At 37.0% G+C, this 24,093-nt stretch overlaps 1 protein-coding gene across 2 annotated transcripts in view; it reads left to right on the forward strand.

The window, feature by feature from the left end:
* CTNND2 (catenin delta 2) overlaps positions 1-24,093 on the forward strand; it is a 428,710-nt gene that overhangs the window by 349,181 nt on the left and 55,436 nt on the right. For both annotated transcript variants that reach the window (XM_050709047.1, XM_035552796.2), the window contains one exon: positions 5,283-5,433. In XM_050709047.1, coding sequence (XP_050565004.1) covers positions 5,283-5,433 — 151 coding nt within the window. The remainder of the gene's footprint in view (positions 1-5,282; positions 5,434-24,093) is intronic.

A 24,093-nucleotide genomic window follows, 5' to 3' on the forward strand; every position in this document is an offset into this window, starting at 1 on the left:
ACCACTTACAACACATCAGCAAATTCACAAAGACAAGCTTTTTAAAGAATCAATGCATTAATCTAGCAGGAATTCTTACCTGGATGGAATCTTCTGCATAGATGAGGCTGCAGGAATTAGTACAGAGAAGCCTATTAGCCCTGTAGGAAAGAGAATAATATTCAAGGGCCAAGATGCTATTCAAGAAACAAGACGTGCTGCTGGAAACAGCGGTATCAGAGACATCATGGGGAGATCAGCATGGGTATCAGTTTGTTGAATGGGAGCACAGCATAGTAATGTGAGTGCAGTATATAAGTATTCACAGTCAATTTTCTTCCCATGATATGCATCACTTTTGTCCTGAAGCCTTTCTTTTATAATGATAGTAGGTGCAACACTTAGAAAAGTCATTGTAATTGCTCTCAGATCATTTTGAATACAAATTACCCACTTGTACTGCAGAATCAAGAAAGACAAGGTGCAAAGACAGCTCCTTCTGAACTTTATCTTTCTCAAAGACTGAAGATGCCTTCTGTTAGCAGCATTTAAGTTTTCATTTATTTATTTGTGTATTTTCACCCACCCTATTATACATTTCTCTCTGAGCTTGACTAAGATACTGGAGCAAGAGGAAAGTAACCAGTTAATACATCATAGCAAATTCTGTCTCTAATCTTCCTGGTTCTGTTGGTAATTCGGTTTGCTCCATCATGATTACTGCTCTGATTTGGCTTTCATTTTGTGTTTTTTGTCTCGTCAATTCCCCTTAACAATTAGTATCTCTACAGTCTCTGCATCACAGTGTTGACCTGCACCAATACAATGCCGATTCTAGTCAAAACTGGAGTATATGATGTTGAAATGTTCTGAAGGTACTCAGATAACACGGATGTCAGTGGCAAGAAAGTGAATCCATCCAAAATATCAAGTCTGTTCAATTGTTGGCATTCCTTGGAGTTTTTGTTTGTTTGTTTGTTTGACTGGTTTGGTTTGGTTTCTTTTTTGTTTTCATTTTGTGCTGCGCATTTGTTCACTTTTAGTTTGTTCTCCTCTGTCAGTGATTTACAGGAGAATATAGAAAACCATATAAAACACTAGAAGGAGTTAACTTGTTAAATGCTTTTAAATTTTTCTTTAAAAGAGAAATAAGTTTGATTCAGATGAATTACTCTTTTGTTGAATTTTAACCTAATGTAACCTTAATCCCTACAGGCATTCAGCTTTGGAAAGGGTCCTTTATAATAATAACTGTGGCAAACTAGGAAATAATTTTCCAGATTACTGTATTTTTCTTCTTAATTACCATGACAAAAATAAAAGAGAAACTACTAATGAAAGTAGACATAGAGATGCACTAGATACCTTCAAAGTGATGTATAGTTGTTATGCTGTCCAAATTCAATTGTCGGTAAAGACTATTCGTGCACAGATTGTGGCTCCTGTGCTTGTCTCTGATAATTTAGCTGCAATCAGATGCAGCAATAATGATTTTGTTTGTTTCCCTGTTCCATCTGAAGTGTGCGCTGTTCCCATCGGAGTCCTTTCTCTTTACAAACTGAACAGGTATTTGATCATTGACACCGCCGCTGATTTGTGGAGTAACAGGATGATTAAGTGTATTGGCAGAGTGCCTCACTTACCAATAGGCAACAAACCCTTTGTCTCTTTTCTTTTTTATGATTTTTCATCTCTTTCTTTTATACTCCACTGAGCTCATATTAGCAGTTGACCTGCAATGTGGAAATGTAGGAACGTTCATGATGGCTTTAGGCAAACAAAAGAATTATCACTATACGCAAGAGTGAATCAATTTTTTCATTCTCTGAGAGAATAAAATAGCAGTTTTGAGGCATCTCAATTTGAGTATTCCTGAAATACACAGAGCACAGCATAATTGCTTGCAGAGACTTGTCCTAATTGGCAGTTTAAGGAAAGAGACACAGACAGTTCCTACCACTTGCGAAATGGAAAGTTCTCCAGAGACTGTTGAAACAATTAATAGACATTTCTGTCTTTCTGCCTAAGGTGCTTGACTTGAAACAGAGCCAAAATGATAGTGATTTGCCATGAGGAGCCTGTGAACTTTTCCAAAGCAGATGGCATCCTCGCCACTCTTTTCTACTTTCAGAAAAGAGAGCTGGGGGGGAAGAGGAATGTGCAGGGGAGAGGAAGGGTTTCATGCATACTTTTATGTCTTTCAACCATTGTTTTATTTATGCATGTGCATATGTGCATCTGTAAAACATTATAGCTGGAACTTTCCCCATGTGAAAACTTGGAAGCCGTATTATTGACTATTACGATCAAATTAATTGGTACATTACGTATACTGAAGACTTGCATGTCACTTATTCAGTGAAGGGATATATATTTTCTTTTTTTTCATACTGAATTATTTTAGTGTTTTTCCTACAACATCTTTTGCTCCCTCCAAGGTTAAAAAATATATATTCTTCTTAATTTATTTCCTATCTTCACCTGTTTCTTTTAGACTTTGTTTTGGAATAGATGATGAAAATGCAACAACCAAGAAGTCTGTTGTAAGCCTGTCTTTCATAAAACAGGTGCTTATGTTTTCCCTTGGTAGCTAAAAGTTCAAAGGAAAAGTGTTCACGGAGGTTTTAATATGGGGGGTTTTATAATACAGTGAAAGCTCAATAAAATCATTTTAGATTTTCTCTGGTATGGAGCAGACATAAATAATTAAAAAAAAAAAAAAACAACAAACCACTCCCACTGATTCCTCATGTAATCCATACTGAAAGCTCTAAATCTGGGATGTACTTTTACAATGAACAATAGCATCTCTCAATATGCTGCCTGCTAACTTGAACTCGCTCCTCAACCAGAGAGGCTCACTACATTCTCAAGACAACTTCACTGCAAGCTTGAACTCTCACACTGGCAGTTCCCATATAATCGCAGCAGACACACTGGCAACCTTCCCTAGGAGAAGCAAAAAAAACACAGGGATGGGAGTTTTTAAGTGCAAAGAGTTATTGCTTTGGGTACACCCAGCTGCAGGTAACAGCATATTTAACTGTCAAGTATATGCATGGTTATTAAAAAAAAAGGAACTCACGATTACTTTGGGGTTTTCATGGTGGCTTTTGTATTTAATATCCCGTTAAAATCAAGTTCTAGGAAAGATATTGTTCTTTCAGCAGATACTTTAAATTAAAATCACTGATCCTTAAGATTTTGTTTTGTTTTATATCTCATGATCCCATACACTTGTTCTAGAGAAGATACTAGAGAAGCATAGAATAAGGTCAGTCCAGAATCCTGCTACCATTTGTTTATATTCTCTCACCTTAGAGCTATTCTTTGCTTTGCTGCAGAAAATGATGGCACATTTACATTTTAGACATATTACATTATTGTGCTCAGTGATGCTGAGAATCCTACATCCCATTTACCTGACTTGAAAGCTTATTGTAACCATTATCCCTGTTGTCTACAGCAAAGTCCAGCCAGATAGTTTTTTGTATGCATCTTTACTACAGAGGAGAAATAATAAAATAATATTCTTTAAATGCTGTTTTCTTATCCTTTTTCCCAATTTCCCCTGAGTCACATTACCTGAAATGAATTTGTACTCCAAATATCGCAACATTACAGCCTTTGCCTGTCCCTATTTCTGCTGTTGTTATCATAAATTCATTTTGTTTTGCTGCTCAGGGGCACCTGTCTATAGTATAAACAGATACTAGCTTTTTAAAGTGAGCCCCTGAACTGCGATAAGTATATGGCCTCCATATACAGAGGTTAAGCATGATCTGCTGGCAGTGAGTGTGCTTTCCTTTTTCTAATGCTTTATGTCATGGAATTGTTTTTTACTCTTTCTGTTTCTGGAAGAACACTGCTGTGATCTAACTGTTCATTAAGGTGCGAGGTAACCGTTCTTTAAGGTTTTGTCAAAAGAGAAAGGTCACCATGATCTGAAAATGCTAAGGCATCTGAGTTTCTGAAATATTTGAAACATTTCAAAGTCCAAGGGGTTCCAGAACTTTGCCTTCACCTTCCCAGTATGAAGACATGATAAGCATCCATGCCATAGGATGCTGAAAGGAGGAAAAAGCTCTGCTTCAGTAAATTCCTTCCAGGTATCAGTACAAGGAATGTGAATTTGGACTATATGAAAATTTGAGAGAAGAGTTCAAAATACTGGAAGGAGTGTATGCCTAATAGATGGCTCGTTTCAAAGTGGGCTGTGCTAAGTCAACCTGCACATCCTGCAGGTGTCAAATCTGGCAATAAGCATAGATTTTAAAAACACAACATCACAGCTTTCATCATGTTTGCATTTTTCTAGCTTCTGGAGCTAACAGTAGAATGAAGTGGATAGTATAGTTAATCTTTCATTCCTTCAGATGCTGGGAACCCCAGGTTGTACAGCCATGAATGGACCTCCTGTTCAGGGCATGGCACACTGTGCAGATCCCATCCATGAAGAGGTTCACTGGCATGATATTATTTGGATCTCTCTGAGGATTTTCATAGAAGTAAACAACTCTGTTCATCACTTCCACTGTCAAAAAAAAAAAGGGGGGGGGGATATTCATGTAAGAACATGTTGCTTCACTTTAAGATAAAGACAAAGACATGTCAGTGGTGTCATCAGGTGCCAAGTGGAAGGTGCATACAAGTTCATCTGTTGTGACTAGCTGCTGAGTTTATCCTGTAGCCAAGTGGTGTGTGCAGCATGGCACTGCACTGGCCTGCACCTGCTCAGGTCAACTGGTATGTGAATTACTAACTCCTTGATGTACGGTAGTCTTCCAGTTAGGTGGAAGGTGCCAAAAATCTAATGTATAGTTGTCTCATTTTTCTTTCTTGAACAAGTTGGCAATCACAAGAGAAATTATAAAATCATTTTCCAGATTTTTTTACTGATTAATTCTTATGATCACAGCAATGAAATTCTCAGACCTCTTGAACTTATTTAGTAGTATATATTTTGTAATATAAATGTTGTTGTTTTAGCAGTGAACAAACAACATTAGACGTTGCATAGCAAATGCGGATGCAAAGCAAGTTTTCCGAAGACTTGGGCTGTAAAACGTAACCAGATGTGCTAGGATTCAAGTCAATTCATCAATTAATTTCTCTGCCACCATAAAAAATTAGTGCGGATTTCCAAATCAAGTATTCACCTGGCATCATAAACACAATTATTTCCTCTCTTTTGAGTTTACATCCACATGCTTCTGTTACGCCTTACTCTGTAACCTCAGATGCCTTGCTATCTTGGATGCATTTCTCACTTTCTTCTTCATGCTCTCCCATGTGTCTTACAGTGGTCAGTGTATATCCGCGCTGCTGTCCGCAAAGAAAAAGGACTGCCAATCCTGGTAGAACTGCTTCGAATAGACAATGACCGGGTGGTGTGTGCAGTAGCTACAGCTTTACGAAACATGGCCTTAGATGTCAGAAATAAGGAGTTAATAGGTATGTTCTTTCCAAACTGTCTCTATTTTCTGTATTTTTTTTTTTACCTTACATCAGGATAAGCACAATGAAAGCAATTATTCTCACATTTCTAACATAATTTCTTTAATTCTTTCTCTAATGCATTATATTCATATTTTATGTGACAGCTTAATGCTATATTGCAAGGAGTTGTTAAATTAATTAAACATCATGCAACATTTTATGATTTGTCATACTGTATCTCCAGAAGAAGAATAATGGCTTTGTTCTGATTTAGCACTTCATTCATAGGCAATTTCCAGATCAAGAATATGAGCAGAGCAGCCACCCCGATCCTCAGATTCTCTATTGCAAGTAATATTATGAAGTGTCAAATCATGGACTTTAAAGATGGTTCCAGGAATTTACTGGGCATATTAGTATCTCCAGCAAGAAAACAGGGAGATACTTAATTTTCAAATATGTGCAGTTAAGGAAGAAAACAATAATTTACATAAATCATTGCTGTTTCTGAATTCTGATAGTACAGTAAACAGTCTTCTTGGTTTTCTGGTTTTTTGTGTTTTTTTTTGTTTTTGTTGTTTTTTTTAAAATTATTATTATTAATATTATTATTTTGTTTATTTTTGTTGTTGTTTTGGCTTGGTTTTACCTGAAATTCATCCAAATGATATGAATCATCAAATTTCTATTTTCATGTTCTGTCTTTGAAAAATAATCGCTTTCTTGGGTTTGAATTACTTCAACAGTTCATGACAAAATCATTTCTGCTTCCACTGTACATTAAGGGTGTATTTTTTTTCATTTTTGCTAGCTACTTAATTTGTTATCATTAAAGCATACTTACCCTCCTCTGCCTTTAATTACAGAATTCCACAAATAGAAATTTTGATCATAATGCTTAATTATTTATATTCAGTGCTATCTCAAGGTTAGTGCTTCATTACAGCAGTGCTCTGCAACTTGTTAAAACAAGGCAATCACTCTCCTCACGTATTTTACAAACTAGTGACAACTTCACTGACAAAATGTTGTAAAGCAAATAGAGGTAGAGACTGGTGAATAGTGTAAACCTGCTGGGATTACCCAGGAATTGAACTCAAGACTGATGCTTTCTTCACATGCCAGACCAGCTTACTTGGTCAGCTTTTGCTCATGTTACAGTTGATAAAACTGGCATGAAATTAGAGTTGTTTGATGTATTGTTTTCAGCCTTCAGGAAGCAAGATGCCACACGTGTGGGTTTTTTTTTGTTTGTTTGTTTTGTTTTGTTTTTTTTTCTGTTGTTTTCTAGGAATTTTAAAGTAGAAATCACTGCTGAAGCCAGTATATCAGTCCATCTAATCTGGGTGAATAACTGATGATCCTTTCATTTTGTCTCATGATCCCACCTCCACTTTCAGTCTTCAGCATGTCATAGTCTCTATTCAACATCTTAGTCCTTTTTTTATGGGACTTTCTCTATAGGGTTCACAAACCACATTCACATTTTTTTTCTATAATCTCTTATTTACTTATTGACATTGCACAAAATATTTTACAGTCAAATTTACTGAGTGTAAACATGGTTTGTAATGCTATGAATTAGGCTTTGGTTAGCTTTTCTGTACTGTGATTTTCATTTTATAATTGAAATTTTTTTATTTCCTTTCTGAATATGCAAATTTCATTTAGGAATGTAAAGCTAAACATGTGAAAATAGAGCTGTATGACATGCCATACAAAATACTCATCAAATTATGGATAATAAGATTGCATAGCTTCCAAATGTTAATGTTTTATGGAGTATTCAGAGAACGTGTGATGTAAACAAAGAAGAATTTTAAAAAGACAGAAAAAGTCTGTTGACAATAATCACCTAATAGTTTTATTTATCTTGCCAGATGATTATGACTGTGCAGTGCTGCTCAGAGTTAAATTATTCGTGGGGTGATTCTGGGGAATTGTACTTTATAATTGCAAAACAAATTTGTTGCAGTTTAGAAATAGTCCAAACATGCCAATACGATAGGGAAGGTATGACTATAGTTCCTGAACCATTTGAGCTATGATCTTTGTATGTTTATTTCTTTGGCTTTTATCACTGAACTTCAAAGAAACAGTAATAATGGTCACTATTTCTCTTGTTCATGATTATTTTATAGTGAATTGGTCACATCATAGATCTGATTTTCATAAATGCTGAACATCTGCAGTTGTCAAGGATTTCAACTTGTTGTAGGCAGTCTGGTTCTGTGAATATTGAAATTCCACATGTTCTGAGATACCTTCACTGTTGCTATGGAAAGGAGGGCTCAGGAGGGGCTTGTTAGTGTTCATCACATGAGCTCTTTCTAACTAAGTAGAATCAGCATCCTGTTTATAGTGCCTCTTTGAAGTTTCAGTTTGTGCATCATATTCTTGCAGTGACAAACTCTACCTCACAGGCTGGGATTTTTGCCTTAGGATAACCTTTTTTAAAGGTTAATTGTCCATCTGTATACACAGTAAAGATTCTGTAGGTATAATCACATTTCTTTTCAGTGGTGCTGTGGTTCCATTCCCAGGTGACAAATTTTTACTGATATATGCCACAGAATGTGATATTTCTTTCTGCTGCTGCCAAGCAACCCATAAATCAGCGTGGAGGCATCTGGCAAATATATCAGAAAGCTTGCTAAAATTCAGACTCACCTGTACCAAACTACAAAACAAACAAAATGACCACAAATTTCTTTCTAGACTTTGTTGAATTTACCAATCTATTTTGGTTTTGTCACAGATCTATCAGGTGTGTTGTTACATTGATAAAGTTTGGTGACAGCCTTCTCTTAAACTTTTTCTCAGCCATCCCCATATAGCATTTTCTTTTTTATAGCGATTTCTTCTTCCTGGGTTTCATTTAGGACATGCTCTCTGTCCTTAAAATGACCCTCATTTTTCTCCTTCTCCATCAGTTCTACATTGTGCCATGTGCTCTCTAGTTGAAGGTTCAGACAGTGGGCAAATTCATCTTTCTCCTCACCAAAATTAAACCACGCTGAGATGAAGACATAGTAAGCTTAGCCTATCTCGTACTGATACTAGGTAATCCAGCACCTGTTTTTCCCTCCTTGGGCATACTGCCCGGTCACGTTCAGGTCATATTAATTTTCCACTTGCATTTCAGGACCATCATCTCTACAAAATAGCACCCGTTCTATGTCGCTTCCCAAAAGTGCGCCCGATGGGAAGGTTCATCAACGTTGTCTCTCTCCCAGCAGTGCCACAGTTGAGGGAAGTAGTACTGTGGGCCTTGGAAATGTTTGACAGTTGATATTGCCTGTTGTATGCTTTCAGTGCACAGTTTTGTGCTTCAGGTCTTTCTGTCAGCTTGTCCTTATCCTGGCAGTGATTTCTAATGTGATTCTGGGCCAATGGTGATTGAGAGAAATATTGCACTATTATTTCAACAGCCCCACTCATGCAATTTCTGTGGCCACTTGGGCTATATTTTTGTGGTTAAATAAAAGATGTCTTAAGAAACCAGAAGTATTTTGGTCACTCACCCTTGAAAAAAAGGAGGACAATTTCACCTAATGGTTTTTGTTGACTTACTGACCTATGCAGGAGCTGTATCCTTATATATCTCTCCCTTTACAGTATGTGGAGAAGCCATTATCTGTTCAGGTCTCTAGATTCTAGTGAGGGGATAAATTAAAGTGCTGCAGTACTTAAGACATCACTTTTGTGGATATCATTGCAAAAGCATTATTCAAATAAGTTAGTGGTAAAAGTTCAGTTGCCTTCACAAAGTTTTGAATCAAGTCCTGAAACAGGGCATGCAAAGGAGGGTCATTTTTAATACTTGTTCCAGGCTATAAGATGTCAGTACTGAATTATTCTCAATTCACTACTCACCTGCTGATAATACAGTTAGTTATAAAGATAGCATATCAATTTTATTGTTGCTCAGCTTGTGTTGGAACCTGCTTAGTCTTGCTAGGTATCTATAAGTTTAGTATCCCATGTAATATGCCTGTATTAGACTCCCTTACAGTTAACAGACAAAGAGAAACTCTCAGAAAGTGATTTAACTAATATGATAAAATGGACCTCACCCTTTATTACTGCCCAGCCACTGTTGAGAAATTAAAAAAAAAAAAGGGAGAATGTGTAAATTGCTGCTGAGTGTATGTCTTGCCATCTCATGAGCAGTGTATATGTATATGTATTTGAGTGTCTGAAGTAGACAATGTTTGGTTCAAAGTTTTATCGCTAAATCTGAGAAAGTTTGGTTGAAATATGTATCAAGAGTTCACAACTCTAATGAATTGTTAGACTCATAGAATAATTCAGGTTAGAAGGAACGTCAGGAGGTCATCCAGCCCAGCCTTGCACTCAGAGCAGGGTCACGTATGTTATTTCAAAGTGTGATATTGATTCACATTTGGAAAGATTTGCTTTCAGCTGCTGGCTGAAAACATGTCAAAAACAAGCATTTGCATTTTAACAGCAGAATGTGACTTCTGGAGCATAAATAACTACGTGGGTTTCTTCTATCCTAGAACATGGCTACTTTTTAATACCATAAATTTGTTTTCAGTATTAGTAGTAAATCCAAGTGGAGAAGGTATTTACTTTTTTAGTTACAAGAAAAAAAGCTATAAAAATTCTAAGTCCTAGTAATGTATATTGATAGAGAATACAGTGATGGATTGGAAGGTGATTATATCAAATATGCAGTTTTCATCTCACTGAGAGTGTATACACACAGTTTCCTTTCCTTTTTAAATGTGAACACTTTTGAATTCGTCACATATACATCTGCAAGAATCTGAGTCACTGATTTTTTTATTGATTTTTTAATTGACTTATAAAGTAGCTTAGTCACTGAAATGTTAAATTGACATAAATTCACAATGCATAAGATGTCAGAAGGTGTTAATCACAAACCGTAGACATTTTTTCAGAAGTTGAAGAAAGAATATATACCACTATTTGTTCAATTTGTGTCCTTTTTTATTGCACTTCATTTTCTATGTTTAGTAGTTGAGCTGTGCAAAACATATATTACAATAAACGGATACCTGAATTAGAAGAGGTTGTCATCAAGAAGTTGATTTAGGAAATGGAAAAGGTGGTCATGCATTAATAGCTCATGCTCCTTACTTTGTATCAGTGAAGAAAAGAATATTATTTAAACACATGTTTTAGCTTTGAAGTTTTATAACACCTCTATGGCAAAGTTTAGACTGCCTGTTTTCTAATGTTGTATACATAAGTTAGCTGAGAACTTAAACTGTTAGAAGTTTAAATGTTAAATATTTTTCCATTACAGTGTAAAAGCTTTGTGTCAAGGAGATTTTGACATTTCATGTGCCTTCAGCCACTTGTGCATTGCCTTTTGCCCTGTGTTATCTCAAATATATTTCTGGCAAGCAGACCAGGCAGTTACAGAGGATAGGAAAGGTTTCCTTCCTCAGTCATTTCTTATTAAATAGCATTCTCAAGTGAAGAGATTTAGGGAGAAAAACAGGGTTGGTAAAACTGAATTCTCATTTTTAAGATCAAAGTCACGATCAGGCATTTTTAAGACTATATTAAGTCTTCTTTACATCTGAACATCCCTACTGCATAAGTATGGCAGTATGGATTTGGATCAATTTCTCTCTACCATGAACCATATAAAAATGTGATGTTTAAGCTAGTTAGGTAGGCTTCTGCTATAGACTGCAGAGAGAAAACAGCACATATAGGTGTTCACTCCAGTCACCTTTGTCACCATGAGTCTTGGATCTTAGGGTGGAACGAATCCTGGGTGAGAACCTAGAGCAGTAGCCAGAGACTTGATGACTAGCTTTTGGGAGACTAAAGATAAGCAGGTAGAATCTTAAGAAATTCTTTTGATAATGCAGAATAAGTTGTCTTGCTCCCCTTTAATTAGCTTATGCTTTGCAAGGACAATTAGTGAAAGAGCACTGCAATTTTTCGTTACCACTCAAAGCAACAGAAAGAACTGAATACAGGCTCAGGTCTAGCATATCACAGAATACGACTTTCAGAGATGGGGTTTTTATTGTAATGCCATAGTCAAAGAAACACACAGCAGTTTTTCTCCATAAAATAAGATCAAGATGCTTCACAATACTAACCATATAACACAGCCCCAGGTCAACCTTTCTTTCCTCGCAGTAGAATAAACTGCAGAAATGCCTAGAAAATATATTGGCATCTGTATTTGGCATTTATATTTTAAATGCCAAAGTCTCAAGAGAGTCATCTGCAATATTGCAACAGGAAAACCTAGATTCAGTTTGACTGCCAAAAGAAAAACAACAAAAACAAACATAAAAACTAACTAACTAAATAAGCAGACAACTGATGTACCTTCTCACCTCTCTGATGTGCATTTCACACAAAAGAAAGTGCCCCAACCTGTACGTTACATTTTGAGATGATAAACAATTTCAGTTTGGTTCTGGTCTTCTGCACACGGTATAAAGCAATTAAATTGAACTGTATACACTTCTCACTCAGAAAATTGACATTTCAAACAATTCAATATTAATTTTCATGTCTGTTTCTCAGTGTGTTCATGCTGAGAAGTGCTACTTATCTTCTGGAAATTCAGAGTTCTGATCTAAAAAGTGCATATAATTCAGTTGCATATTGCATTAAACATGCAACAGTAGAAATGCAAATGTCTTAAACTGCCAAAGTAATTTTAAGAGTACCTTTAAATCCATGAGGAATTATTCTATATCTGCAAAGCAGTTTCAAAAATTGAATTTTTGTGACAGATGTACATTAACAGGTAAGTGTATCAAAACTGTTTTTTCGAGCCTATTGTGTATCATCTTCAATTCATGGAACAGTAAGATAATTTTATTCTACATAAGATGCAAAATACCTTTCTCTCCTGGAATTGTTATGAATTTAAGACCTTTTCAAACGATAGAAATTACATATATGGCATTTTTTTACTAAAAGCACATTTCCTTGAAGAAACTAGAACTCCTATCCTTCCCATGATACATCAGTGAAAAACTGTAGAATATGGCAAGTGAATTATCATTTGATAGAGTAAAGTGAAAAATTCTTCTTGTACGTGAAGACCTTAGGAATGGGTCTAGGGCACTGTAGTTTCAAAGGAAACTGTTGAACATGGAGCTGAGAGAGGAAAAAGGCTAGCACGGGTGTAGAATACCTGGGGGTATGCAACAAAGATGTTCATCATCATCCGTTAGCTAAACATTTGAACCATAAAATGTCTGATTTTCCAAGGGCAATATGGCAAAGATAAAAGAATCAGGGAGTAGTTTTGCAAGGAATGCCAGATTAGGAAGTAGCACTGATATCTGCATTCTTATAACTGGTGTTTTATCCGAATCTCAATGTAGTTAAACTGAATGTAGTTTTTCTTTTCCATTCCTGACCATTAACATTCCTAGTTGTTAATAGTAGCCCCAGTCCACAAAGAAGGTGACTACATTTCTCTGATGGGTTATATGTATTCCTTCCCAAAATACAGGAGCTCGTATTCCTTCCCAAAATACAGGAGCTCCTAGTGTTCGTTTAGTCTTTGATGGTTGTAAAAAGGCAGCTTAGTCTCATACTGGTTGGTTTCTGCATGGCATCTTCAGATGCCGCTGTTCTGCTTACAGAATAATTGCTCTTCATGAAGTACTTTGATGTAGGATTTGGCTGCTGGTAAAAACTGAGGCATAGACCAGTCGTTTACATCATTTATTATGTTTTTTACTGTTAAAGGCTCTTGTTTCAGATATTATTATTAAAACTTCAAATATCCTTCTGATTACAGAAAGCAGAACAGTAGCCTATAGCTGCAGCCTTCACAAATGAATTCTTGCATTTCTTGTCTGCCTTTATAGTGTATCTTTAGGTGTGCGTACTATCTCTGAACATGCTGTCCTGGATGGCTGGAAGCAGTGCCACTGTGTTAGCTTTCTGCTCATTTTGGGGTTCTTCTGTTGAATACTAGTTTAATAGGTCTCAGATTAATCAGATGGAAACCCTACTTCACAAGCAATTAAAAAAAAAAAAATCCAAGTCTGTTGTTTCATGCGTATAGCTGCTAGGATGGAATAGCAACAGTTTTGTAATACACAGTGACAAAATACTAAAAGGGTAACAAATCCTAATCATCTGATATAAGTGAGGAAATAATCAATTTGCTGAGGGGCCTTATTATCATAATTTCATAAGGTAAGACTGTGATTCTGGTACGTAATATCTCGATGGGCTCAATTAAACAAAATAAAGAAGTTTTCCTCCCAAGGAAAGCCTAGAGAACCCTTAGAATCATCTTCAAAGCCCCATTGATCTCTCCATGGCATCTCTATGAAATTATTTGAAATCTGGTATTACTGATATCATCTTTAGTATTATGTTTCTCATTTTCCTTTTGCTTCCTCTTGTGGCTGCATTATGCAAGAGATCGTGCAAACATGGAAAAGATACAATGACTACCCCCTAGAGTTAGCAATTTAGAGATATATATAATGTATAATACTTTATAATGATAGATTAGACTTTAGCAATTGATCTAAGAAAGCATTACTATTTAAATCCATGCTTTTTGTGTAGAAATATAGTATGCATAATGCAATTTGAAGGATCACATTACGACAAAAGAATACAGCACTTTGTTAAAGCTTATAACTAAAGTTATTTTTTTTTAAGGAACCAAATAATTGAATATTTTAGATGTGATCCCTCCATTACTCCAGATTGAAAACTTTGAACAAGCTTAACGCAGAACCACCTCCAAAGAGACCATTTTGAGAATTTTCAGAAGAATACAGAAACCTGCCCTATAGAAAGAAATGGAAATAAAATCTACCTTGTCACTGGTGGGGCTTTTTTGTAAACCCTGATGAATGTGCAGGGAAGGAATCAACAATGAAGGTCAAAATTTACATTTCTGTATAGGCAGCCTTACGTACTAACAGCCTGGGATACATATACCAAGAAATTTGTGTGGATACTAGCTGAAATGATTTGAGTAAGCAAATTCTGCTTGCAGTTATATTTCATGAAATTAAGGAACGTGTTTTAAAATACACTCATTATATTGGTTGAAAGAGTCGTAAAACTCCAAGATGAGCCTGACTCCATCTTCTTTACACTATCCCATTAAGTAGTTGCAGTAAGATCTCTCCTTAACCTTCTTAGTGCCGGCAAATGCCATTCTTGCATGCCATGTGTTCCAGCCCCCTGACTATTTTTGTGGTGCTCCACTGGACTTGTTCCACTGTTGCAGTGTTTACCATGTACTGGGGAGACCAAAACTGGGTGCAATACTTTTCATGCAAGCTAGAGGAAGAATCATCTGAGTCTATATGAAGAATCATTTTTGTGGCTAGACTCCACGTAATACAGCCTAGGATGTGGTCAGCCTTTGCTGCCAGGGCATATTTTTGACTCATATTCAACTCATCCACTAGCACCCCTAGGTTTTGAGTTTCTTTTGAAAACCTGCACTCCAACCAGTTGTCCCACAACCTGTACTGATGCGTATGGTTATTTCCTCCCAGCTGCAGGACTTCACATTTGCCTGTTAACTTTGAGGTTCCTGTCCAGTTGTTCAGCTGAGTAGCAGCCCTGCCCTCCAGTATTTTGTCTGTTGCAGTATATTGACTGCTCCTTGCAACATGGTTTTGTCCACAGGCTTTCTGAGAATGCTTTCTATTCTATCATTCAGGTTGTTAATGAGGATGTTAAACAGTATTGCCCCCATTATCAACACCTGTGGGACACCACTAGTAACCACCTGCCAGTTGGATTTTGCACTGCTGATCACCACCTTTTGAGGCCAGCAGTCAAGCCAGTTTTCCATCCACCATGCCACCCACTTATCTGATCAAAGTGTCACCAGTTTGGCTGTAAGGATACTATAGTGAGTAAGAAGTGGGTAAGCTGATGTGTTCATTACTTCAAGCCATGCGGAGTAAACTCTGTAATTCCAAAATTAGAAGTGGATAAACACAATTTCAATGTGTTTAACCTCAGTGACGTCATTGCATATACTTAAATTACTTCAGTGTCACCGAATTTCAAACCACAATTTCAGTGGGACAAAGTATGAGGACCGTGGTCAGATCGTATTATTCCTATTGTGGAATTAAGGCAGTAATAGGATAATTGTCATTAAGTCCACTTAAACACAGGAGTTTGCTTCCTTTACAAGAGAGGGAATTATAGTTCAAAATGTTGTGGTTTTACTGAGGCACTAACTTCCTAATTTAAAAAGGGAAATACTGTGGAACATGTTTAACTTTGTCTTTCGGTTATTTTAAAATCAATGGAAATAAATGTAGTTACCTTAATGTTCAGTAGTGATGCCTTAGTAATTAGTCTTAGTAATCACATGTAGTCTAATAGATTCTGACCTGATCTGATAAATAATTAAATTGTGTAACAATAATAAGAATTTAAAATTGTTGCAGATAAATTCAAAAAAAAAATGGTGGTTGTAGGCAATGTGGTCACAAACACTAATACGTACAAAGACATTTTCATTCTCTTCTCTCCTTTATTGTAATTTTCTTCAAGTTCAGCAGTGTATATCATCTGCAAAATTACCCCCATATTAAATGGCATAGAGTATCTTTAAATTAATCTTTATATAAATGAATACATACGCACAAAATATACATTTGTAAGAATGTATGTGGTTCTACCTGCACCAAAGAGGAAGGGACAGTGTTTTGTGGGGTACACATGCATATGGAAAGGTATTCCATTTATCTTTAAAAAACGCATATTATGTCATGTGATTGCAACAACCAGAATAAAATCTTGTAGCTGTCAGCTTAATATTCTTCTTGTGGAAGCTAAAAGGAATTTTTCCATCATTCATGACAAACAGGATTCAACTCACAATAACAAAGCAGCATTATTAACAAGGAGTGAGTAGGTCTGAAAGGGTGCTAATTATCATAACATTGTAAAGCAATGCTGAGGTCTACTGTAAATCCATGAGTTAAGTATGAGAGCAGGGGAAGTAAAAGTACAACTTGGTTTTACTGTGTAGAGTTTTTAGGTGCTTGATGGTGCATTAAGAACTGAATTTCAATTTTCAGTCATGACATAGGCTCTAAGCGGACTATTGTAAAGGGACTAATAGTCAATTTTGGAAAATGGAGTTGGATGCCAGTTAAGTCATTTTTGTTCCTTTGAAAATGTTGCACTTTCCTCACTAAGCAAAGCTAATAGGAAAATAAAATCGTATTAAACTATTACATAAAAAGAGTTCCTTTTTTAATAGTGGAATTTCTGTTCTCACTGTAAAGTTATAGGTTCTTGGTTGAGTTAGCATGTTTAGGAAATTTATTTCCCAAATCCGAGACACCATAACTCACCCTGAGGCAGTCCATGGTAGAAGGTATTCCTGCTCCTAGCCTCCCTCCAGCCTCTCATTAACACACCATGTCTACACTCAAACTACTTGTGTTAGTCAGCGCTGCCTGACTTATTGGTCAAAATGAGCTGAGTGAGCAAAATATGACTTTTCTTTTGCAGACAAACTCTTCTTAAACAGAACAAAGTCAAACAACTCACAAGACTAGCTGACAGGAGGGTTGGAAAACTCTGCCTGGCCCAGTTGTGCTTGTGAGGCTCAAAATGGGGTCATTATCTGATACATTTTCCACTTGCATACTGGATGTCCCCCCACACCCTGAAGGTTGCTTTAATTTGTTATAATGCAACCACTATGAACCCTACCATAGTATTGCTGCACCAGTGTAAACTGTTATCTTGCTAAAAAAAAAAAAAAATGTTTTGGTAATTCTCTCCTGTTTTTACTTAAAAATTACAATAACAAAACAGATAAGCTGCATGCCTCAGCCAGACAAAACCAGACTGCTTTGGAATACAATGATATCAGATAGGTTGGCATGGCTGTGTGTATAATTTCCCTATGTAGGTATTAAATCTTCAGGAGTTAAAGGTGTTATCCCCTCTTGTACAAAACTGTACTGCAATGTCTAAATCAAGCCCTGAAGAAAAGGGCATGTCTCCTTCTCTCTTGTGAGCCACTAACAATCTGAAATAGGGAGTTCATCATGAGCAAAGCCTTTGAGATGAGGGTTCTGAGGATGGATTTTTGTGCATTATCCACTGTAGTTAAATCCATTCTTCTGCCTTGAGATTGAATATGTATGTGCCTTACACTGAAGAGCTCAGCCTCTTCGTAGGAAGACTGAAATTCATCTCATTCGCTTGTAGCCCTATTTAAGCATCTTTCTTTCTCAGGGACTTCTCTGATAAGCTACCCTCAGCTTACAGAAACTTCAAAGCCGAAGCAAAGTTATTAAAAAGAGAAAGAAAAAAGAACTGCACCTTTAGTTAAAGCTTCAAACAAGGCAAAAAATGATTAAGTGTCAGAGTTTAGCTTATTTGTAACCCTTTCCACATTCTTACAGAAATCAAATGTCTCTTTCTTCACGCTTATTTATTATAAAATATACTTTAAAACATAAGACATCAGTAGCTATTAGCCTGGCAGTATTAATAAGACTGCAATTAGGAGCCCTATGGCTAGAGATTTGTTGTATATTTGCCACTGAAGTAAACAAACTAAGAGAATTAAATGTTTTAGAAGGCAAATGTTGCAAAATCAATCATGTCTAGTAGTTGGAAGAGTTAATTTGTTCTCTAGGTTTGTTCAGTTATTCCTGAGCAGAAGAACTGTTACGTCTTAGATGGCTTCTTGATAGCTCAGGTCACTGGCCTGAGTTGTATTTGTTTCCTTAACTGCAAATGAATAATCACAAGTCTGTCATTGTCAGGGGTGGTAATGTGCAGAAAGTGTCTAGAGATCATCAGCTAAAAGGCATTCTAAAATAGCAAGTCATTACTACAAATGGATGGGAGTACTTGCAAACATGGTGGTGCTAATCTGTAAACTAGGACACCATGAACAACACAGAATGTTCTTTAGTACCAGTCTTGGGGTATAGCCTAGATTAAATTGCAGAGTGAGCCCGGGAGAAAGCATCCAAGGTGAGCTACTCACACACTGATCTTGCTGCAAAGGGCAGGTGCTCTGTGTATTTTGCCCCTTGGGGTGTGCATAACTCTTGCAGGATAGTCAGGCGAGTCAGAGCAGGCCCTTCTATATCTGTCAGTGACCTGGAAGCCAGGTTTGTCCAGTCACCTGAGGGCTGTGATCAAAGAGGAAGGATATTCCCTGGATTATGAAGAGTACTGGAAGGAGATAAGATGTCTGTGCTTTCTGCATCTTCTGATCCTGAAGGAAAGGAAGCAGACAACATGAGGGGTAAGGAAGGAAGGATAGTGATAAAATGAACTTGGGGAATTGTGGGGTTTGAAAATGTAGGGAAAACTGAGATTCAAAGACCTGGATCATGTGCCTCAGGTTGTTGAACCTGCCATGTCTCTTATCTCACTTGCTTCTCTTCTTGGACCTCTGAGTGGTTTTTTCCTTTTGCAAGCAAGGTAGTGGACTCATTCACTTGGCTTCCAGATAACTGCTCAGTTTTCTCCCTGAACTCTCCCTGTCTGCCATCACCAGCTACAATGTCTTCACATCAGTCCCCACATTTTGTTTTTTTTTTTTCTAGTCTGGACCAAATTCTTCCTCTTTTTCCTTTGACATTGCGATCACATGGCATTTCATGTCTTTTCCACTGCGTCTCTCTTCTCTGCTTATCTTGTACCCAAGAATGTCTGCTTAAACTGGGTTCCTTTCAAGACTCCAGCTACTGGACCTAAGAGGCTACTTCATCTAAGTATTTTTAAAGGCCAGAAAAGGGAAGCTTGCAAGTGTAAATTCAGAAACCACAAAAAGTACCAACTGAACCATTTATTTAAAATCTTCTGATTTGGACACGGTGCACAATTCTCTTTCTTCAAGTTTTTTAAGTAGACCGTTTGAAGACCCAATTCTGAACATAGAATGGGGTCATGTATTTGGGGACTCGGCTTCTTCTGTCTTCTCTTGATGATCTGCAGCCTCCAGTGGAAACCTCTGCCATATGTCTATTCATTCATGAAGACAGTCAGTAAGGGTGATGCAACTTATATTACCTTGTTTACAGATTGACGAGGTATAGTTAGAGTAGCTGAATGTATTATTTAATCTAAGATACCAGCAGTTAATTTGGTCTGTATTCCTAGACATTCTTCTTGGTTTCATTTGGACTTACTCATGAGGGTCCGTATCTTTCCAGAAGTTCAGCATTCAGACTGGTTGTGGTACTCCCCCATAGGGCTCTGCACAAAGGAAAATGTTACCTATATGTTCTGCCAGCCGTAGCTGTTCATAGACTCCTGTATAGCTGTCTTTCACAGCAACTGATGTTACAATGCCTGCCTGTCTATCTTGTGATCCTTTCAGAATTCCTGATCCTTTTCTGCAGGATTATTTCTCAATAGGTTATGCTTTGTTCTGAATTTCTGCAGATAATCATCTCCTGTGTTTAATATTCTCCATTTGCCTTTAAAGAATTCTGTCTTCCTAAATCAAAATAACTGAATTCTAAACCAGTCCTCAAACATTTTTCCAGCCCCTGTCCTCTCTTTCACCATCTGTAGTGCTGACTGTGATACTGGATAGATAGAGGCCCAGGATAGAAGATGGTCTGCAGAGTTTCATACATTTTTGACAGAATCCATTTGCTATGTGCTTTTATTTTAATGACAAACAACTGATAGCTCTTCTGAGTAGCAGGATCCAAACATTTTTCATCTCATTTGCAGCAGTTGCTGTTAGCTTTCTCATGAGAATGTGATGCGACACTACTCTTGTAGGCGCTACTAGTGTCAACAGAAGTGAAATCCACAGGCTGTCCTCCGTGAGGCTTTCTGCTGAAGGATATGTCTCTTACCTACAAAATCCGCAAACATACAGTATTTTACTGCTGATTTTACATTCCGATAGGGGCAAAGTACCAGCAGTTTTCAAAAAGAAAAAAAAAAAAGGAACATCATGTTACTGCTGTTGTGATTTTGAATAGTCTGTTCTTCATTTCTGAGTTCTTTCTTTTTTTTTTTTTTCTTCATTCCTGCAGGCTGTACACCTGCAAGGATAACGTCATGAGAGTAAACTGCAGCTGCTCTAGCAGTGCATTCTTTTTGGGGACGTTATGCTCGCTTTTCTCCCAGATTACAAAATGTTTGATAGTTAGCATCAAATTTCAACTGCCATGACAGGAGAAAATAAGCATAGTTTTTTTGGACTGGCTAAAACACTGAATAATTTAAAATCTTAATGTACTAATGGTTTCTGCTGAAGAAAGATTTAGGTCTAATGGACTCTTGTGACTCCATAGTAATATGTGTGTTTATCAATACATAGAAACCATTCTTACTTTCCACCACAGTTCTATAAATAAATACATGGTTTCTGGTTTGTATTAGCTAATCTTTCCACTCACACACACACTTGGTTCATTCATTTCCCAGAATATGTTTACATCAGAAAGAGTCCAGTCCACTTTGTCCTTATGTATGCAAAATTCTCCTTAAATATTGTACTGGAAGAAGAGACTAAACATACATGTGCACACATGAAGAGAGGTATTCATCATATTTAAATATTTATTTCATTAGGAATATTAGCCTTTTCAGAAGGAGAGCAGCAAAAGGACATCCAGTCCAGTGTACTATGTCAGTTATATCAGATATACATGTTTTACCTTAACAGTCTCCACCTATTGATATGCAGCTCCGTGTTGTATGTTTTTGCATTACATTGGTTTGAGCAAGGGAGCCAGACTACACAATCTCCAGGTGTCCTTTCCAACCTCAATTATTCTGATTCTAGATATAATCATGAAACGTACTTGATATTAATATAAACATTTTTTCATGTGTTTGGGGATCTATCAAATACTTCCATGAATTACAAGGAGAGCATTATTTGACTCAATCTCTGAAAGGAAAGATAATTCCAGGACAAAGAGAACTTGAACATAAGTGACAGATTTATCTACTTTAATTTGTTTTCAGAAGAGGATTTCATAGCTTAGAAGTGGGACAGGTTCCAAGATAGTCTCAGGGATGTTTAGTTTTAATATTTGAAATAAATATGTACTGAGGACTTATTTCAAACATTTTCAAAGATAAGAATATGCCTGTCAATAAATCCGAAAGCTAAGAAATATCCAATGTAATTGGTAAGAGTGTGCTTTATATTAATGATTTTAAAAGATAATATGTTTGGCGTAGTTTTTCTGCTATAAATTTCATACAACATTATTATTAATACATATAATATTAATACAAATATTTTTGTATTGCTGATTATATCTGATAAGGAGCTCATATTTAAAGGAATGCATGGCTGCGTGATATTGCTGTTACTGCATTTCACTCAAAAGCTGATAGTATTTTTGCCATGTATATGGTCATACGTTATGCCAATAAAAACATTCTCTCTCCTTTCCTCATCTTTTTTTTTACAAAATTGTCATTTATCTGAGTGGAATTTTTAGAAGCCATTTTTTAATGGCTCTTATGATATTTAAGAGCCATTGAGTTTAGTGATGCCATTTAAATAGAATATTTAGCATAATTGTCAAATGGAAGACCAGTGGCATATGCTAGTGCATTGCATCAGATCCATCACTATCCTTCAGCTGTTTTACACTGGATTTAGTTCATAAGCAGGAATTTTTGTTGAGTATTTCAGCTAAGTCAAGTAATCTGGGAAACAGATTGTACCACAGAAATAACATGGCTAACAGGAGCAAAAACTTCAGTTTTCTTACACAGTGAAAACTAATGTTTGCTTGAGACGATGATAAATGAAGCCTCACCTCACTGCTCCTGCTCAGCTTTAGGAGAGCGAGATCATGCCAAAAAAGTATGACATATTTTTGGCAATTATAAATATTTCTTATGGCAATTAATTTTCTTCTTCCAGCACATTTTTCACTATTGTATTTTTGTTATGGGTTTGGACTTCAGCTTTGTGGTATTGGGGTCAGGGAACAGAATTGGGGTACAAGGTAGGAGTAAGAGTTACAAGTTAGGCTCGGGGTTAGTGTTGAGGGTTAGGATAAGAGCTTAACAAATGTGGTCTCACAGTCACTATTGTGACTACACTGCCATCACCTGAACTGGCAAGAAAAATCTGAATAAATCTATGACTCAGCCATGAGCCCCAACAGGAAAAAAGGCCAACAGCCTCCTGGGCTGCATTAGAAGTGCTGCCGGCAGGTGGAAGGAGGTGATCCTTCCCCTCTACTCAACACTGGTGAGGCCACACCTGGAGTGCGGGGTCCAGGCCTGCATCCCCCTAGAACAAGAGAGACATGGGCATACTAGAGAGAGTCCAACAAGGGGCTGTGGAGATGAAGGGCCTGGAACATCTCTCCTGTGGGGAAGAGCTGAGACATGGGACTGTTCAACTTGGAAAAGAAGAGATTCATGGGGGATCTCATCAATGTATATAGTACACCTGATGGGAGGGTGTAAAATGGGCAAAGCCAAATACTTTTTTGTGATGCCCACTGACAGGACAAGCGGTCATAGTTACAACTTCAAATACAGCAAATTCCATCAGAATATAAAAAAAGATGCCAACCTGACCTTGCTCTGAGTAGAGGAATTGGACTAGGTAGTCTCCAGGGACCCTGCCAGCCTTTAAGTGTTCTGTGATTCCAGGGTTTGTGTGGAAATGATTTGCATTGAGTTTTGTTTCATTTTTCTACCAGAAGTATCAGTGTCCACAGCCAAGCATGACTAAGCTAGGCACCTCATTCATGCACCTGTTTTATAGACTTAGCCCTTTGGGGAACAGGAACAGAGTTGGACTAGTCTTTCTGACATAAGGAACTTAGTCATTTAATTAATCAGTGAATGACGCTGGTAGTTTATAGCTGTCCTTGCATTTTATTCAAGATACAGGCTCTGAATTTCCTTCTCAAAATCTTGAAAAATCTTCAGCAATACCAAGAAGGAGAAAGAGCCTCCTAGACCAAGTTTGCAGATTTTGCAGCATAAGGCAGTAATTCAGCTCAGTGTACCAAAAGAATGTATAGAGGTATAATTCAGAGTTCACTCACTGTTTGATGTAGCAAGAGAAAAATAAATTGCCTCATGACTTATTCCTCTTAGGAGAAAAGTTACAGGATCTCTTAGATTGTGTGCTACTCAGGGTGCTCTTAGAGCAATATGTTTTATACATTATTTGGATTTCATAACTCATGATTATTCTAGCAAATAATCAGAGTGCTAATTTTAATTAGAAGAAAATGCATATGATTAGCATGAGTATATGCAAAGTCATATATTTGTGTGCAAAATTTCTGAAGGTGACACTGCTAGAGGGTTGCTCTCACAGAAGGAACATTATATTATGCAATTGTGATTCATCTTTTGCAGTGGAGCAGTCTATCAAGAAGAAATAGTTTGCCTCTGGGAATGTTGCCCTCTGAATCTCCATTGGTTAGGAGGTCTGCATTGCATCTGAATTCTTGCCTGTTCTGACTGAAAGCATTTATTTTTCTTCTGAGTTTTTCTATTTGTTGTTATTGTTTAGTTTTTTCTAGCTCCTCAAACCTGAACTCCCATCCTTTCCCTGCAGTATGGATTGTAGTTTATATTCAGCCATCTGTCACTGGAGAGGCTGCTGAGTACATGTAAATCTTCCACTCTGACTCCCCCGAAGTCTTTCAGAGCACTCTGATTGTTTTGGATAGGGCACATGGAGTTAGGGAGCCA

The sequence above is a fragment of the Cygnus atratus genome, chromosome 2 (genome assembly GCF_013377495.2).
Source record: "Cygnus atratus isolate AKBS03 ecotype Queensland, Australia chromosome 2, CAtr_DNAZoo_HiC_assembly, whole genome shotgun sequence".
Lineage (NCBI taxonomy): Eukaryota > Metazoa > Chordata > Aves > Anseriformes > Anatidae > Cygnus > Cygnus atratus.